The 19,414-nt window shown below is 50.5% G+C and overlaps 1 protein-coding gene across 1 annotated transcript in view; it reads right to left on the bottom strand.

Annotated features, from left to right (window-relative positions):
• LOC122389183 (glypican-5-like) overlaps nt 1–17,096 on the bottom strand; it is a 109,528-nt gene extending 92,432 nt beyond the window's left edge. Inside the window, exon 1 of the mRNA XM_043380949.1 lies at nt 16,814–17,096. Coding sequence (XP_043236884.1) covers nt 16,814–16,955 — 142 coding nt within the window. The 5' untranslated portion in view covers nt 16,956–17,096. The remainder of the gene's footprint in view (nt 1–16,813) is intronic.
• Nucleotides 17,097–19,414: the final 2,318 nt, after the last annotated feature.

The raw sequence follows: 19,414 nt of genomic DNA, 5'->3' as shown, positions 1-19,414 counted from the left end.
ATATGGCGGTCTATACGCCCCCCCCCCCCGCCGGACATATGTCGTGTCAACATACAGTCGACATAACATGTGTCGGAACAGGACACCACACGCATCTTGATTGGCTGTATAATACGCGACATTTGCCGATCTATCAGCATGGCAAACAGTGCGTACTACACCTTCTCCAAGTCATACGCCCTAACGCAGCACATAGTACAAACATCGTGTCGTTCAGCAGCGAAGGCGGCAGGAGTCCCGTTCAGCAGTCGAGTATCAGCTATCAAAGTCGAAGATGCACAGCGGTGTGCGGCTGCTAATGGACAGGTGTAATGACTGCCTGAACGAGCAAGGTGCGAGCGGCACCGATTAATTCAGTGTCGGATCGTCCGGCGCTCGAGCGCGGCGGCCATTTCTAATGAGACGGACGGACGGACGGACGGCGCTTCGGCCAAACGTGAGATGGATGAGTAGATGAACATGGCTCCTGGTACCTCTATCTGGAGAGGGTCACAGCTCTTGAATAACCGAGCGTCGTCCTGACATTTGAAGCCGGCGGTTCCGGGAGCTGGACCGTCTGTCGATAGCTGAAGAGCCCAACTCTGTGTCCGCCGTCGAAAAGTCACGCTCTTCCGTTTGGGTCTCGTTGTGCGAGCGTGCGAATGTTGATAGAGAAAATAGGACCGACTGAGGTTGTAGGAGACAGTGAGAGAAGTCGTGATGGTGCCAGAGGACAGCTGACCATGTCGTGACAGTATCTGTGGGCGGCACGCTCACATCGAGTCATAACGTCGGCGCAGTCCCCATAAGAACGACCTTCAGTCACGTACTGCCCACCGCCGGCGATCAAGATCATTCCGAGAAAGGTACCACTGCTACAAGCCTATCACAAAATCAGTCCTCCATTGCGTTCTCATAACACCCTCTCACCTCCATTTCTCCATCCCGTGTCGCCCACTGTTCCCATAGCATGCGCACGGAGGCAGGTCTAGCCCGTGCCATGACCTGTAATTGCCGTGCCCGGCCGCTACCGCCGCGCGCCCGGTGCAGAGTTGGCACGGCTCTCGGCATCTGAGCACGGCCTCCTTCAGGTGACCTTCACGGCTGCAGGCTGACCCGACTGACACTGAGCCGTGATGGCCTGTTAAGAGGCCGCCGGACGCGCGGTGGGTTAAGTAGTGCGGTCACTCCAGTCAGTTCATATGCCCGCAGTGGGAGAGGCGCCAGCCGGTTAGTTGTTGAGAGTGGAGTGCGGCCCACTCAACGACTGAGAACGTCACAGTCAGCCCACTCCACGGTTGACAGCGTCACAGTCAGCCCACTCCACGGTTGACAGCATCACAGCGAGCTCAATCAGCAGTTAAGAGCGTCACAGCCGGCTCATTCAGCAGCTGAGAGCGTCACAGGCAACTCATTCAGCAGCTGAGAGCGGTACATCCAACTCATCCAGCATCTGAAAGCAATGTTGAATGCCCTCTCAACTCAGCAACATCGGTATGCAGCTCGGAAGGAGTCGGCGCTCTTTCTCGAGTTCGACTGCATGCCTCTGTGATCCAGTGATCGCCTATCTAATCCCGGTGTCTCCCGCGTCGCGCCTGAGTGGGGCGGAGACGTGGCGAGTGTCTCTGCACGGCGGGATGGCCTTCCCCTCCCTATAGCACCTGCACGGTGTCTACCACTCCACCTGGCACCAAATGGTGGCCTGGTGTCTCCGGTATGGCTCACTGAGCCTTCTCTTGTCCATCTCAACATCCTCTGACCAGCAGCAATCCATTTGGCTAGCCTTCGACCTCAACCGATTGGGGAATGTAGGGTTATGTCACAAAATCGACAGCGAGTCAAACAAATCGCGTTTCTCCGCTGACAAGACCACACACGTAAATCATGTCTTTCTCAGGACAGTCTGCCCTTCCACAAGTATCTCACATCCTGAGAGGGTCCCAAGTCCCAACCTAAACAGGCTCTCTGCTTGGCTTCTGAGGACCTCTCGACTCGACCCGACCCGGCCCGGTCCGCCGCGATCCGGTCCGGACTCGGCGCTGTCCGGTCCGGACTCAACGCTGTCCGGTCCGGACTGCGGACCATGAGCAGCGACGCCGGTGGCGGAGGCCGCGGAGCGACCTCGGCTGCAACCAATCGGACATTCCGCTCGCGCTGGCCACCAGGAATCCGGCCTGACCGCTTCGCTCGGCCGAGCGGCGAAAATAAAAACAGACGTTCGGACATCGGGGCGACGGCGAAGCGATGGTGGCGGACGAGAGATGCGGTGATGAGGGTGGTGGTGGTGACTTGTAATGTCGACAGCGATGAAAACAAAGGCTGTGATACAGGCGACGACGAAGGTACCGGTGGATAAACCGAGGCTGGAAGCGTCGACAGTCGTGTTTGTAATTGATGCCCGAACTTAAACTATAAGGACTGCTGGGATGGGTTCTTAGATGCATTTGATAGAGAAAATTCGCTATCTATAATGAAAATTTAGCAAGGGATAAGCGAAAGCCGGCGTTGAAGGAACACCTATAAATGTCTGCGGGCGGTGCCTAGATTATTAATTATTTAAATTTTTACCGCGTTGCGATAAGATAGTGTCGTGGCGGTTACTCTAACAAGAACACCAGAGGCCTCAGTCAAATTTGTAGTATCAACACCACAACTTTCCGTGGTCTGGATAACATCAAAGTGATACGGAAGGGTTGTTACTTGTTACGAAGCCACAAACACAAAGGTCTGTCTGTGGAGGGGTCTGTCTCTGTGATATACTGGCATGGTATAAATATTCGGCTTTAACCACAGAGCTGTTTGGAATCTGCCGTCTAAAAGGCCTCTCTGTCTTCCACATCCACACTGTGAATGACAATAGCTGCCGTGTGATTGGTCTTACAACCAAGCCGATGGCTTCTTCTGGCACAGGTGAACGATAAAGTAGCTCAGCTACGAGAACCCGTAACACCGCCATGGCGTGCCGCTGTTCGAGCCCACGAGCGCCGTCTCTCCAGGAAGCCAATGCACCGCGAACAGTGTCAAGGCTGGCGGATAAATATTTCCCTTTGGCTCGGCCTCGAGAGCTGTTGCGAGCGGCGAGTTCCCGCCCGGCCGAGCGCCGCCGCCGTCTGAGTGAAACCAGTCGGCGGCACGGTTCCGCGGCTCGACAGTCATTTGTCAGGGAGCGACACTTCGCCTCGACGGACTCGACACAAAGCTGGCAAAGCTCTCCGGCTCTCCTGAGGGGCTGGGAGAGGTGAGGAGCTCTGGGTTCCGAGGGAGAGCGAGTCCGAGCTGCTCCGAGGGTGGGCCCGCCCCCGTGACGCGTTACGCATATATTGTGACGTATCACGGCCGTGACGGACTTTCGCCCGACAGCCGAGACCTCTGTGTACGGCCGAGACGAGAACAAAAATAAGCAGCCCTGTCGCGCAGACAGATGTCCTCGAGCGACCGTGAAAACTGGCCGTCGACCAGCCTGCCACCTAGCGGCAGCGACGGAAGGTGCGGCCGAGCACGTCGCCTCTCGTCGGTGGTATGACGTTGGCCTGAGGCTGGGACAGGGGCGACAGCGCCCGGGGCTATGAAAAGGTCACCGGTGTCACATAAGCTGGAGCCCACGCCAGTTCGTTCCGCATGACTCCGCTGACCTCACAAACGCAGGGAACGAAATATAAGAGGCTTGCGTGATATGAGAATGCAGCTTTGCTCTGCTATTCCTGAGGCATGTGGGAAACGCACCCACTTGCGGGCAAAGGTCTCAAATCTGGCAAGGGCTTCACTTGTCTGGGCGTTAGTAGCATAGTTTGTGGCGCGTGGATGCTTTTCATGGAAGTCATACACACGTGACACTGCTTTCAGAGAGCTGAATGCAAGAGACTCTCCGTGAAGATGCATGGCAACGACCGATGAGTTGCAGCTTGTGCACTATTCAACTGCCACGTTGATGACACTGTGGTGACACTGATGACGCTGGTGACGTCTGATGACGTTGGTGCTTCATCCTGCAAACATCCGGGGGCGGAGCTAGCAAGCACGTCCCTCGAGCAGCCGGCGAGCGCTGGACTGACCGCTCCGTGTTCGACAAACTCATCGAGCCGGAAATAACCGGACAGCATTGCAGTGAGTAAGAACTCGGAGAGAGAAAGAGAGAGAGAGAGAGAGAGAGAGAGAGAGAGAGAGAGAGAGAGAGAGAGAGAGAGAGAGAGAGAGAGAGAGGGAGGGAGGGAGGGAGGGAGGGAGGGAGGGAGGGAGGGGGAGAGAGGAGAGGCAGCCGGGAGGAAGGAGTGGCGTGATGAGGTAAGGCGGTGACTGCTGCGATGCCAGAAGGCGCTCCAGCCCCGGTCAGACTAAACACTTCAGTGGCGCTCCTCGCGGGCCTGTGTGGAGCCGATCCAAACAGTCAACATGCACCATTAGCCGAGAGAGACGCCGACTGACATACAGGGGAGCGCGCGCGGCCCTGCCAGCTCGGCGACGATGACAGGTGACCTGGCCCTCTCAGCTGAGGAGACCCGGCACACCTGCGTGCTCTCAGTGTGTCTAACGGATGACGTAGCACATTATAGCATGAGACCCACGAGGGTGGCAAAATGTGCACTGATTGCATGCCGTATATAGAAGGTGGTGTTCTCAGAAAGCACGACCAGCCTGGTGCCTGGTGAGATTGGGCTGAGGGGGTGGTTTTAGGCGGTGTATTTGGGCACAGTCTGTCGCTCAGAGTTGTGTGGAGGCGGTTAATGAGTGGCCGCGGTCAGAGGTGGGCAGCTCCGCCGGCTGCTGACTGCTGAGCTGACGCTGAGCTGACTGCTGGCTCACTGCTGACGTCAGCAGCTGCGATAGCGGCTCAGCAGACGGCTGGGGCGACCTTTGAAGCCGAGTCCGAGTGTTTACCGCCGGCCGTTTAATGATGGCCCACAGAGTTGCTAATTCAGTAATTTGTGAGCCCAGCTGGCTGGTACGACCCACCGCGCCAGCCACCCCTCCCGCAAACCCCCATTGAAACTTGTTCATTTTACAACCCGGATGGGATAAGCAAATAAATACGCCCGAAAATAAGCCAAACAAGTCTCGGGATGATGTCACTTTTGCCAATTAAGCATGTGTGCTTCGAAAGAAGACGCTTGCCCAGCATAAATTAGTCCAAAGATTTGATAACCGCACCCTCAGAAACTGTTAAGGCATACCCAAATGCTGTTTCGTTATTGGCACCACCAATGGCCGGCATGAACTTTAGCCACATTGCTTAGCGTCTCAGAGCCCCACTGGTGTCACTGGTTTGTCGCCGACCACCGTCCAGTGTCGCACAGTGTCGTCCCCTTTTGCCGTCCAGATTCACCTACTGTCGCCGACTTTTGCTCTCCACTGTCATCTACTGTCGCCGTCTGTACCGTCCAGTGTCTCCCACTGTCGCCGAATTTTGCCGTCCAATGTCACACACGGTCCCCGACTGTTCCTTCCGTCGCCGACAGTTGCCACAGTGGTCGACTATTGCCCAGAGTTACCGACTGTTGCCCACTGTCGCTCTTTGTCGCGAACTGTTACCCACCGTTACCCTGCACATTCTGGCTGAACGCTCCGTATTAAACAAACGGTCCACTCCGGCCGCTGAGGCTCTTGCATTACGCTGTATGTACAGATTGATACACATACCTGACAGATCAAGGCCAGTTGTACTTGACCAGCGTCACTGAACGACCAGCCGACTCGAAAACGAGCGGCTAACACCGTGTCATGAATATTTGCGAGGAAACTGACCGAAGTTGATCGAATCCTGTTGGTCGCAGATCGTTTGCGGGCGCTCACAACACCCTGTGACATTCTGCTTTATATTACACGGTAGAATGTCAGAACTATCGATGATAACAGATCAATCGCAGATCCATTCCACGCCGCGGCTGGTGGAAATTGATACCATATTTATGAGCCCGCGCTCCAATGAATTTTCCATCCACTTCAGTTATGTCACACGCGTCCCTCTACCTCCAGGCACCCGCTCTGCCTATAGAATTGGAGCGTTCGGTGCAGCCTTCCACTAAGGCGTCAACACTTCAGTTAGGCTCAATTCACACTTGGAATGACGATCGCCAGCTCCCCCCTCTCTCTCTCTCCTCTCTCTCTCTCTCTCTTTTCTCTCTCTCTCTCTCTCTCTCTCTCTCTTTTTTCTCTCTCTCTCTCTCTCTCTCTCTCTCTCTCTCTCTCTCTCTCTCTCTCTCTCTCTCTCTCTCTCTCTCTCTCTCTCTCCCTTTTTATCCCCTCTCGTCCATATCTCTCCAACCGCACCAATACGATTTCCATATGGCAGGCAGCTCTGCCCTCCGCGAAGAACACGAGACGCGTCACTCCCTTGCTTCATGCTGAGGTCATAAACTTTCTGAGGTTCGTAGAGGAAAACTGCAGTTTGGCGGGGCGGGGCGGGGCGGGGGCGGGGGTGGCTCCTGGGATAACTGTGATAAATTGCGCCGGGGGAGACCACGTGCGCACCAGTCGGCAAGGAGCACGTCTGCAGCAGAGACTGGTGGGCTGTGTCGGGCAACGCCTAGAAGACTATTGTCTGAATCACAACTGTCGCTGAACTTCTAAACCACTCTCAGACTCCTTACTGTCGTCAGAACCCGAAACTGCTGTTAGTCTCACAGATAACCAGACTTTGAAGTGCTGTGCGGTCGAATATCGAGCTCCATGCATGTTGCACGTTCATCGACATGGAACGCAGGCCAGCCTGGCGGAATGCAATTGTATTGAAGGACTAATTGCATAGCAGCCGGTCCGATTCGTAGTGGGTCGCGAAATAAGAATAAGACCTTACGAATGCATTATATATCGTGCTATATTTGGGTACTTTTAATTATCGTTTTCAGTAGTCGACCTAACCCAATCACCCCCTTATTTATTGGTCTGAATATTGCTAGCTGCCTCCGAAAGCAGCGTCAAGAAGACTGTAATTTAGTGCATATTTCGATTGACGCGGAAAGCGAAATGATAGTGTTCGGCATATGATGAGACTAAAAAGTCACTGTGTCCCTTTTTGCAGGAAAATTATCTTATAGCCACTCGACCGAGAAGCCTTGTCGATTTTCACCTTGAATGCCTCATAACAGAGAAATAGCACGCCGCTTGGCACCTTTCTTTTCCTGAAGTAATGGATGCATGCACCTATGTGCTATTGCCGGCATGAATAAAACTACCACAAAGCACGCCAGGGGGTGGCCGCCTGTGGTCGTCCTCGTCCATCACAATCGACCTGAGGTGTGGCGGCGAGGGTCGTACTATAGAGAAGCTATTGGTGAGCGACATACTGCGGAAAGTACTGTGTGTACTGTTCATTTGCAATGATGAATGCGAAAACGAACTACGGCATTAAACAAATAATAAATATTCATAATTATCACGTGAACTTACAGCTAGCATTATCATATCTATAGCTATAAGCCAAGTGATAAATTATGTTCCAGAAAATTGGACATAAATATTGCACCTATCAAAATAGCATTATAGAAAGACTGCATCCTGCACTTCCCGGGAGATATCGATACAAAACAATTAGCGCAGAAGCAGTCACCGTGCTAGCATCACGTCTCGATTACGAAATAGATGGGGAGGTACGAGGGCGGGAGCGGGAGCGGGGGCGGGGGCGGGGGCGGGGGCGGCCAAACAAATGTGATCCAAATCAGAGTCGCCCCTGATTGGCGACAAGACTGGCGACGCGCCGCGCCGCGACTTGATTACCGTCGGCGTGCCGTCGATGGCATTACCGTCGCAATCGACGACCATGCGACACACACAGACAGAGACGCGACAGGACGCGGATGTGTGTCGCGTGTCGTTATCTTATTTGTAGATGCTGCTCGTTAGGAAAGGGCGGGGAGAGACGGATAATGTGCGTCTGGGATCACTGTCTCTGTGTCTCTAGGATGTCGCCCAATCCGGTGGTTCCCGATGAGAACACTAATGGCATTGGTCGTTCAAAGTGTCTGACTGTCCTCTTAAGTCCTAAGATTGGCTAGTTTATCTAATAACGCATGCCTATATAACATTCTGAATTGCCTGAATTGCCTGATGTTTACAGTTAATGGAGTCGAGCGTCTAAGCAATTATTTGGTTCGTTTTCACCATCAAGCCTCGGGTTGACTTGGATCAAAGTGTGCTTATTTGATTTAAGTCACCGGTAAGATGAATAATGACGTATCAAACTGAAGCCTAAGTGATTATACTACTAATTAACTGGAAATTGCGCGGACAAGATCGATCAATGTACATGCATATGCAGATCGTATATCTGAGGTTACAATCAGTTCACAATACCAGCTCTACTGGGCTGGACATCTAGACATGTGACTGTATGAAAATGAGCATCATATGGTACCAAAAATAATCAACACGCAGGTGTTTGAACATGTCGTCCAACACTATTCGTTATATAAGTGACTTAGTATACTATATACCTGGTAAAGTTCTTATCACATAGTACAGGACAAACATCAGTGGGTTTTAAGGTAAACATGTTGCGGAAAATAAGTTGGTTATGTATGTTACGGCTGGAGAGGATTTTTAACTTCATTGCACATCACGTGCAATTTGCGTGTCAATGGCTAAATGTAGGATTGCATTGCGCTACAAAACAAATGGTCACCAAATGGGAGCGCTCCATCGCTGCTAACGACGTGCTTAACAAAACAGGAATTATGCTACCGTTAAGCGTGTCCATTGTTCCATAGCTCATTGCAAACTACATCACCGGTAACGAGAAAACAAATCACTTTTAATGGGAGTGTGTCGCTAAATTATGTTTATTCGTTAGAATCATTCACAAATATTTTAGACTAAAACATACCCCAATTACGTACGCTCCTTACATGACATAAACATTGCAACAATCAGTATCAAATATGCAATAATATATTTCAGTAGTGGTAAAAAACTGACGCATAATTCAGTCATTCCTTACGACTGCAGAGTTATCTGTCTTCACCAGCGCATTAAAGGGACCCTCCCACCTTAACATTAGTTTTGAGTTGAGATAGCCAAGTTTGCGGCCAGACTCAGAAAACACCATTTATCCTGGTCGCAACCCCCGCAGCTTTATGGTGTTCAAGAAATTTCTTCCCTTTACTTGCAGGGTGGGACCAGCGTGGTCCCTATCTCTTAACCATTACGGGAATCTGATGACGTCATCAGGCTTTCGAACGTCCGTTAAATGTTTGACAAAAACGTTTTGTAGCACGCGGTGGTATATGCTACTTTGCGCGCAACAAATGCCGCACTTTCAAATAAAGTCGCTAGGAACAGCGGAGATCCCAAAAAGTAAACAAAAGTAAAAGTCTAATATCTTGAAAACCGGTGTATATTTTTCGATGAAATTTGGTAGATATTCGTTTTTGCTCTTTCTGCACCGAGCGACATCTCTTTCATGCCAATTCATTAACTTTTTTGAAGGTGGGAGGCAGACTTGTAAACGACTCTGAGTTGATTCGTGAATCGCCTCAGAATCAAACCGTTTTTCGATGAGTCATGAGTTGATTCGAATCACTTCATCGAGGAACTTGATGAGTCATGAGTTGATTCGAATCAATTAAATTTAACATCATGAGTCATTTGATGAATCGATTCAAATTTTCAGACTCAAACAAAGAATCGACTCAAAAAAATTTGAGTCGTTTACAAGACACCATCAACACCCTAATAATCAATGCTAGATCACCCCCTCAGCTTGAGCCATCACTTAACTCCATATTTCAGACTTACAAGAGCCTCAGAGGCTCAGGCACAGGCGCCTAATGAGCCAAAAGCATTTGGCAGTTGGTACCTAGGTACTAGAGGTGGCAAAACTGGAAAATTTTGGGACCCGGACCCGGACCCAGTCTGACTGGCACATTTCCAGAACCGGTCAGACCCGGTCTAGGTCAGCATTGGAACCAGATGGACCCGTTCCCGAAATTCATTTGGAAAATTGTGTACTGTGCAAGAAGAAAATATTTTCTTTCCAATTGAGCAACCTTGTGTTGCAAAGTAAAACACTCATGCCATGGTCATTTCACTTCGCTTCACAGTTTGTATTTTAGAACCAGATTCAGGTCATATTTAATAATATAAGGCGTAAGAAGAACAATGAATTTCATGCTCACCTAAGCCCCTTTTACTACAGCTGCTAAAAATGATGTGAACTGGGGATCCATGGAGCAGTGACTTCATCAGTCAGAACCTAACATCAAACATGGAACAAGATAAATATACTGATACCTTTGCCAATATTCTTGGTAAAAGATATTCGTTTTTAGAATGGAATACATAAGTCCTTCTAATATCAACTATATAACGTCCCAAACCAGAAAATCAAAATCAAAATAGAGAAACATAAAACTGTAAGGTCCGCCAGAAATGTCGACACCAATAGCAAGACAAAGCAGGCGTTAAAACACTGCAAAATTTTGTTGGCGTTAAAGTACTGCAAAATCGAAATGGCATTAGAGTACCGCAAGGTTGCGATCATGACTTAGTGCCAATTCATTAACGTAGAAAACAAACTACAATTTGTTGTTAGTACTTAGATATAGAATAAAAACCAAAGTTTCTGGGACTGACCTGATTTTGATCTTAGCGTCTTTGAGCTGGGATCCATGAGCAGAGTAATTGCGTATTACAAACGTATCACTATGATGAACAAGTAGGAAAATCCGTTCCTGATGCACATTTACTCGTCAATGCATTCGGGGTCTTTGTATCAATGTCATTAGGCGTTTAGTATGTGCTAGAGTGGAGACTTTGTCCTCTTCCCGATCGTGTTCCAAAATTGTTACCTTTATGCAGTAGATTAGCGTGCGTAAGGCTTAGCATATATGACGCTCAAATGCGCCGTTTTCATATCAACACGGAATCATTGGCCTTGGAGAATGGCATTGGTATTGACTCAGTTATTTGCCAGCTGTTGCCGTATGATGGCGCTAGTAGAGCGCTAGTGTTATACGCTCTGCTAGCGCCACCATGCGGCGCCAGTTGGCTAAAAATCTGTTCAATATCACGGCTTCTGGAGAATGCCTTAGATTCATTTCATACAGATAGAAATAATTTCAAACCTGATTGAGTTATGAAATGCATTTAAAGGTAGTGTGCCACCTTTGAAAGATTTCCAATTTTATTTTTCCTAGGATAAGAAGCTTCTGTTTTTACCTAATATCGCAAAAAAATCAAAAATGGGCCTGGAATAGTGCCTTTTTCGCCTAAAAGTTTATCGGTTTTTAGATATGTATAACAACTGTAGTGGGCTCACCTGCAAACAGGCGTCGGGCAACAATCGCGAATGCGGCGCACTTGTGACAATAAGCAAAGGTCATTTAAGTGTTAGGTACAACCATACGACGTACGGGAATGAGTTATCAGCTGTCTAATCGTAAACAACACAATGTCGAGCCTTAAACTGTAAGCCCGTATTGGTATTGCTTCTTTTATTTGGCTGTCGAACATTATTTATGGTTTGAAATATGATTTTATGTAAAATAATTGATATGAAAAAGCCGTCTTATAAGTTATGACCCCATTTCACCACACGCAAGTGGCAGAAATGACAATGATCAGCTGACGCATTTTTCTTGGCCGAAGTCAGAGCGCGCAGCCCGACGCACCACCACCGCACCACAAAGTATGAGCAGAAGCCGCGCCCAAAGCCAGGGCCCCGGTAACGTGAGGTAGCCGAGTCGGGGCAGCGTGCGCTGACCCAAGCCGGGGCCGCAGCTTTGGGCGCGGTCTACCGCATCCCCGCGGGCAGCCCCGGGCTATCACATGACACCGGGAGGACGCGCGGCTCCGGCTTGGGTCAGCGCACGCTGCCCTGACTCGGCTACCTCACGTTACCGGGGCCCTGGCTTTGGGCGTGGTCTACCGCACCACCTAACAGGCGTGTTCGAAACCGCAGGAGCTGATGATGAACGGGTTTATCGAAACTTGATTGGATGAGCATATCGGTAATAGCGATTTCAGTGTGTGCATTTATTGTTCATAGTGGTGTGAAATGTGGTTGGGGTACGACCGACAACCCGTCGGGGCGAATTTCGCACTGGGGTACTCAAAATTTGAAGAATTTAAGACGTTTCCATGAGTTTTGAAGGTATGGATAAGTTCTAAAAATCCGGTTCTCCTTATCTGGGCCATTAACTCCATACGGTCCAAGAAAGCTGGCACACTACCTTTAAATATCAAACCAAGGCCATGGGTATCAGACATGAACTGCGATTTCCGGTGGGCACAGTGACTTTGGTAATTGGTATGTCAATGTCTTTGAAAAGGCAGGTAAGATTTGCAACTGGTCAGCCTTGCTTCAATTGGATTTGTGTCCATTATAAATGGATTTCAGTCATACTTACCTCATATGTTATTGGTATTTGATTTCTACAGCCCAAAATATTGTTGGGTGTGTACAGCAAACTGAATGGAAGTGATGTGTAGTGTGTACAAACATTTGAAGTATTTTCTGGACTGCTTGCAGTTAGAACTTGTTTGCTTTGTTGTAGGTGACAAGATAAGAAATTGAAGCAAGACTGACCAGTGACCAGTATGCTACAGAATAGGTAGCCCAATCTGCAGGAATATTAGAATTCAAAAGTGGAATTGGGACTTAGGAACTGGAAACTGCATCAACCATGTTTGCCAAAGTAGGTAGGTATGTACCTAGTCCTACTAGGTAGCTGCTTGAATCTTTGGTCAAGGCTACTATGCTGCTTAATACAATTGTGGTATGCGGCATATTCATTTTATCATAGCTTTGAGTCAAATAATCAACAAATGCCTATAGTGAGTCATGGGTTGAATGAAATAAGTTCAATAAAAATGTCGTGTGAGTCATGAGTTGATTTCAATCGATTCATCAAAATGTGTGAGTCATGAGTTGATTCGAATCATTCCGTTGGCTAGTTGCTCGAGTCATGAGTTGATTCGAATCATTTTATCGAGGAACTTGATGAGTCATGAGTTGATTCGAATCAATTAAATTTAACATCATGAGTCGTTTGATGAATCGATTCAAATTTCCAGACTCAAACAAAGAATCGACTCAAAAAAAAAATTGAGTCGTTTACAAGTCTGGTGGGAGGGTCCCTTTAAAGAAAGACTTCGTTCTCGTAAGCCCGCGGTCATCACGTATGGAACGTGCCCTTTCAAACTGGAAATCCGGATCAAATTTCCTAATGCAATCCGAAGTATGTACCTACGTCGCGATCGATTTATGGGTGGGAGTTGGCACGCAGCACCACGCCATTAAACTCATTAGCAGCATTACACGTCCTCTGATCGCGGCAAATCCAGATTGGTGAGTCAACTGGGAACGCTGGCCGCTCGTCGGCTCTGGTCAATGTTCCAAGCTTGTCAGAGGACGCTTCTTTCGAGCAAGTGTGCTGCTCTTTACCCAGTCCGGCAAAAAGGGACTGTCTTCCCTTCCACTGACGGACGTGCTGGATAAGTCAGCTGTCAACAGATGCTCTAAGGTCGATGACTTCTCAGGCATGTCGCGGACGCTTGATCACGTTGCGGAAAATTGCTTGTCATATTGTGGACAGCTCCCTCCATGCTTGAGAGGGCCGATAACAGCCATCAATGTTTCACAATTCAAGGCAGCTTCACGGTCATAACATAAATACGCAGGACAGACACTAAAGGGATAACAGATAGTGAAATCCTACTCAGCAATTAAATGCATGAAGTATCATCAATGAGGCTTTGTTACTATCAATATGCCAACTTAGTCTTTGAGGAAGGCAATAATTTTAATGAAAGCGTTCTGATCTGAAAGTTTGGCACTGTAAATGAGAAATGACCAAAGGAACAAAGCAAACGGTAGAGAGGAATGATTATCTCTTATCAGACATCAACTGATCGCTGCCATGAATCAGTTAAATTACATTCCTGTAAATATGTCAGTAGAAGCTATGGCCAACCGAGGACATCATTCCATCGAATACGGTCGTGATGGCTCTCGATAGGCATGCGAGGCCGCAAATCAGCATCCGTCTCAGCGCTGACAAGAACCGGTCACCGAACGGGTTGTCGTCCCCACAATCACAACCTTCTCAGAATAAACCAGCCGCGCCACAGCATCTCGTTTGCAACACGAGTCGTCAAAAGCCCGTAAAACGAGCCAGCCGTTACTGGTCGACCGGCCACGGGCATGGCAACTGAGTTTCCGAGTCCGGACTCCGCAGGACCCTGTCCGGTCTGGGGATAGGAGGGGACAGTCACATGCCGTCACCGGAGCATCCGCAATCTTCGGGAGTGTCGAGACAGGAATCCTCATCAGCGAGCCAGAGGCTGGGATCGAGCAGCGAAATATCCAGCGCTATAAGACAACGGGCCGGATCAGACGGTCCACCGTCTGTCCGTCCAGTGTGGTGTAATGTTCTTCCTTTTCTGGCGGTATTAGTCCTTGTCCTGTGGCATACCTTGCACTGAACGTCTGTCTCCGCGAGATAACGCCCGTCTCCTGAGGAAAAACGCCCATTCCCAGCCGTACAACTACAACTGCACCTATAGTCTCTCGCTCCCAACATCAGCCTACAAGGTGGCTTGTCTCTTGTGGTCTAACGTTTGCCTCACGCGTTATAACGCCCATCTCCCGCAGTATAACGCCCGCCTCTCACAGTATAACGCCCGTCTCTCGCGATATAACGCCCATCTCCCACAGTATAACGCCCATCTCCCACAGTATAACGCCCATCTCCCGCAGTATAACGCCCGTCTCTCGCGGTATAACGCCCGTCTCTCTCGCCACATAACGCCCGTCTCCGAAGGCGGAGCGCGGCCGTGCCGGTTGCTACGCAGCCATCCGTCACGCAGTGCATCCGTCAGAAGCGGACAATGGTGTCAGCCAGTCGTGCAGCCGGGGACAGCGTCGGTGCTCCTCTGAGAGACTGGTCGTTTATCTCCCGTGGGAACGGGGCGGTAACGTCAGCTGTCACGAGTGCGTCACTAGAGAAGCACCGTCCGAGCACACAGAGGAGACAGGCGGTAACGATGCAACGCCTTGAGTAGACGCACCGTCCGAGCATAAATGGAGACACGACAGTCACCAATGCAGTGGCTTGAGGAGACGCACCGTCCGACACACAAAGGAGACAGTCGGTCAGCAATGCAGCGTTTGAGGAGACGCACCGTCCGACACACAGAGGAGACAGCCGGTCACGATGCAACGGCTTGGGGAGACGCACCGTCCGAAACACGGAAAATAGACACTAATGCAGCGGCTATGGGAAAACGCACCGTCCGAACACACAGGGATGACAGGCGCCAATGCAGCGACTTTGGGGAGACGGTGCGTCGTCCACAGCTTTGGGGAGACCGTCCGCACGCAGGGGAGACGATAGTCACCAATGCAGCGGCTCGGGAAGACGCACTGTCGATATTCGCACAGATGAGGATGTTGGTGGGGACGCAACGTTGCGGAAGAAGGTTTGCTTGAATGGGATAATGAGATGGCAGGCGGAATGACAGATGCAACTTCTTTGGGTTCAGGATGCCACTAAAATAGAAACAATGAGCTCGCAAAAACTGTAATGAACCAAAGCCGGAGAAGGAACACTGCATCAGTAACATTAACTATTTAAAGCGCACGAAGTGCCCTGAAAATAGTTCACATTCAAAATGAGAAAGCGGTTGGAACAAATGCGGTTGGAAGACTTATATCTGCCTAGGAAAAGCCTTGATCGCACTAACTGAAAAGTGGATAACTAATTACATTTCTGCCTTTTGCTTGATGCGAGATAAAACCATTCCGAGCGAAGTTCCGCCTCGTACCTACCTAAAGCTTAAAAGCGGAATGCGGATGTCGCCTCCTCAATCTGACTACATACACCTACTATCACCTAACATTTTTTAAAAGATATAATAACTTAATTGAAATATGTATCGCATCGTGGCGACTGATTTGGAATATCACTCAAGAGACGGGATTATGAGCCGGAATCTCTGATAGATATCTTTCAGGGGAGATACCAAGGTGGCAACTTGTCAGCTTATAATCACCGAGCACATCCTGTCGCAGAAATATTGCCGCGGGAAGCAATCTCTAGGACAGCGGGCTGATCAGGTGTCCCCGTGAGGCGCTCAGTCGGTACCGCTCTGCTGCTTCAGTGAATGAGTTCAGAGAAATGCCGGGCGGAGCGAGCGGGTAAATCAGTGACCCAGGACTTCTGCAGGTCTGAGATTGGGCAGGGAGAGTGAGGTGACATTGCTGAGCCAGGGCAGTTCGAGTGGGGGTATGACTGACCCAGAGCAGCGCGAGCGGGTAATATGGGGACCCCAGGCCACGGCCAGCCCTTGACACTACACAGAGCGAACGGGGTAACACGGTGACATGAGGCTCATCACCACTGACAGATCGACCTGTCCGCGACACAAGGTCGCCGACTCTGGCTTCGACACAACACCCCACGGCCGGGCGACCCGGAGCCACTGCCAGTGGCCGCGCGCCAGGGGCGCTATTTCGGCTCCTCTAATGACCTCCCATGTCACGGCAAGGAACACCGTTTTAATTAGCCGGTTACGCACCGTAGAAGGCTGAATAAACTGACGGCGGCTGCAGGGCGCCGGGAGAGGGTCAGGGGACGGGAGGGACGCTATCAGGAATTCGTCGAAACCTGCCGCCCACCGCACCCCCGGCACCGATTGGCCTGAGATTGGCCGCCTGCAGTGGGCTGCATGGACCCAGCTGCCGGAGTTGTGCGACCGCAACCACGCCATCCGACGGGCCATGACGTCTGGGCCTGGCCGACTGGACGGAGTGGGCTCTTCGCACCCAAACACCAGGACAGGGCCCGTTCAACATTGAAGCATCGTTTACGAAGCCAGTGTGTATACCCACACCAGGACTCACCTGAAGAAGACAGCGCCGACTCGGCGACTCCTTTCTCGAGTAGCATGGACCGAACCGCCGGACAGTCGGCGGGTGCGGTGACCACGGCCGCGCGGGCCGTACCGCCCGCCAGCAGCGCACACGTCAGGACCAGAGGCCACATCGCAATCCGTTCTCGTCGCAACTAGTTCGTGTCGCTCACGAGCCACCTGCGCACACGACAGCCCTCACTCGGCGACCACCGGCCGTCCACTGCGGCCCGCGCGCCGCCGGCCGCCGACCGTCGCCAGGTAAAACTGACACCACTGACATCTAGCGGCGAGGAAATTAACTAGGTAGCCGGGCGGGAGCAGTGGCGGTCGCGTGTTGTGTGCAGGAAGGGTTAATTCCGGTTGGATCCATGTTTGATTATCAATGGAGGTCGGCTGAGAAGTGAGACTGTCGGAAAAAGTAGAGCGCCACATTGGCCTTTGATCTGATTTTAATCAAATGAGCTCCGCCGGGTCTGGTCTGGTTTGGTAGATAGCGACAGCGGCGTATTTAGAAAATCGCGAAGGGGGGGGCCAAGGGTTTGGAGGGCGCCACCTCACCCAAGGAGGGCGCCATACGGTCGCGAGATAAAAAATCGCTCAGTGGGGGTTGGGGGGTTGGGAGGCGTTTTTTACCATGCCACCAGTTTTTTTTTTTGCGTAACCTCGTATAGGTCGTGCTGCATTGATTTTGCATCGTGTGTATTCTTTATACTTCAGGTCACAAAAGGTCAAGTGTTCTTGAAATGCTGCGCCGAATTGGCGCGCGAAATTTTTGAAAACAACCTTTTCCTCCGCTTTTTAGGCACGCCTTTTATACGATCACTGTTCAAAGCTCCTCTCGCTCTTTTACCAAATTTGAAGGTGTAAAAAATACCTAAGGTTTGGTCGGGCCGCTGCCACACAAACTGTACAGAAAGCTTGGCTCATGGGTGTCGATGTATAAAAGTTTATTGGCGGTGGCATATCTACGCACCAGATCACCGTATCGGATTGATACCGGAGCGCGAGATGCGTAAACATCATCCAAATTACCTCAGACCAGCCTTCATAGCCTTCTCACAGATGCATAGTGTACCCACATAACCAGTTTCAAAAGTACGTCGAGTATAAAGTACGTATGGAATGAGTACGTCAAGGACGGAAGTAGGCGTAGGTATCGCAGAGGTAGGTACGTACAGTACAAAGTACGTATACCTAGACAAAAGTACCTACGTCAAGGAAGAAAATACGCATCGAAAAAGTACGTAAATTATAAAGTACGTATATCGCTAAGCATAGATGTCGCAATCGGTCGCAACTACAGCGAGACATGCAGTGCAAACGGTAGCAGACAGCAGTAGTTTCCCCTACCAAAGTAGTGGTTTTCTACCACAGACGCTCGTCGAGGTCGGAAATTCCAAATACGCGTTTCAATCACCGAAACTTCAGATGCCTGCTGTTGCGCCCGAACCTGTTGACAATACTTAATCGTAATCCATATAGATGCCATGATGCACGTAAAGTAGGATCAATCCGTTAAGACCAAAGACGTGTTTTATGCATCGTAGAGCGTAGATAGTTTTGGTAGGTATAGATACTTCATTCATTGTGCTGAATGCACGTTCATTTGTGGCAGTTTTCACAGGCAAGACATCAACTATGTGCAATAGAACGACTAAGTTGAAAAACATGCCAAAGGAGTAAATAAATGATAGGAGGGCAGCGATCAACGGATGTTGCCAATAGGTAGAAGGGCTGCGATCCACAGGAGGGCACTAATAGGTAGAAGAGCCCCGATCAACATCCCGAGTTTCGACAGTAGGGCACCGATAGGTAGGAAGTTGGCGAGCAGCAGGAGGGCGCCAATGGATAGAAGGGCAGCGATCAACAGGAGGGCACCAATAGGTAGGAGGGCGCCGATCAACAATCAACAGGAGGGCGCCACCAGGTAAGAGGGTGGCGAGGAACAGGAGAGCACCAATAGGAGGGTGGCGATCAACAAGAGGTCGCCAATAGGTGGGAGGGCGGTCATCAACTGGAAGTCGCCAATGAGCGGAAGGGTGACGATTAAAATGGGGGTGGCAATGGTGAGGAGGGCGCCTTTGCTCAAGAGGATGACACGAACAGGAGGGCGTCTGTGCGGAGGGCGCTGGTCAACAGGAAGGTGCCAGTGGATAGGAGGGCGGTGATCAACAGGAGGGTGCCAGTGGTTAGGAGGGCGGCGATCTACACGAGGGCGCCAATAGGAGAAGGGTCCCGATTAACATTCAACAGGAAGGACTAGGGAACCAATAGGTAGGAGGGCGGCACTGAACAAGAGGGTGCCAAAAGGGAGAAAGGCGGCCTTCAAAATTTCACATGAGGGCGCAATAGGTAGGAGAGCGCCAATAATTATGAGGACGCCGATCAGCAGAAGGGCGGCAATGTGTAGCAGGGTGGCAACCTACAGGAGGGCGCCTTCGGGTGAGAGGGCGCTTATTTACAGGACAGCGGCTTACATAGGCGACCACCGTTACGCTTAGAGAGCTACAGCCTACAAATGTGGTTGGAGGGCGCCCGAGGGAGCCCTCCAACCGTATTTGGAGGGCGTATTTGGAATGGGCGTCCTCCG

Source organism: Amphibalanus amphitrite, unplaced genomic scaffold, assembly GCF_019059575.1.
Source record: "Amphibalanus amphitrite isolate SeventyFive unplaced genomic scaffold, NRLGWU_Aamphi_draft 000347F_arrow, whole genome shotgun sequence".
Lineage (NCBI taxonomy): Eukaryota > Metazoa > Arthropoda > Thecostraca > Balanomorpha > Balanidae > Amphibalanus > Amphibalanus amphitrite.
Note: the sequence above shows the minus strand (reverse complement) of the source record. Positions and strands in the feature narration are given on the sequence as shown.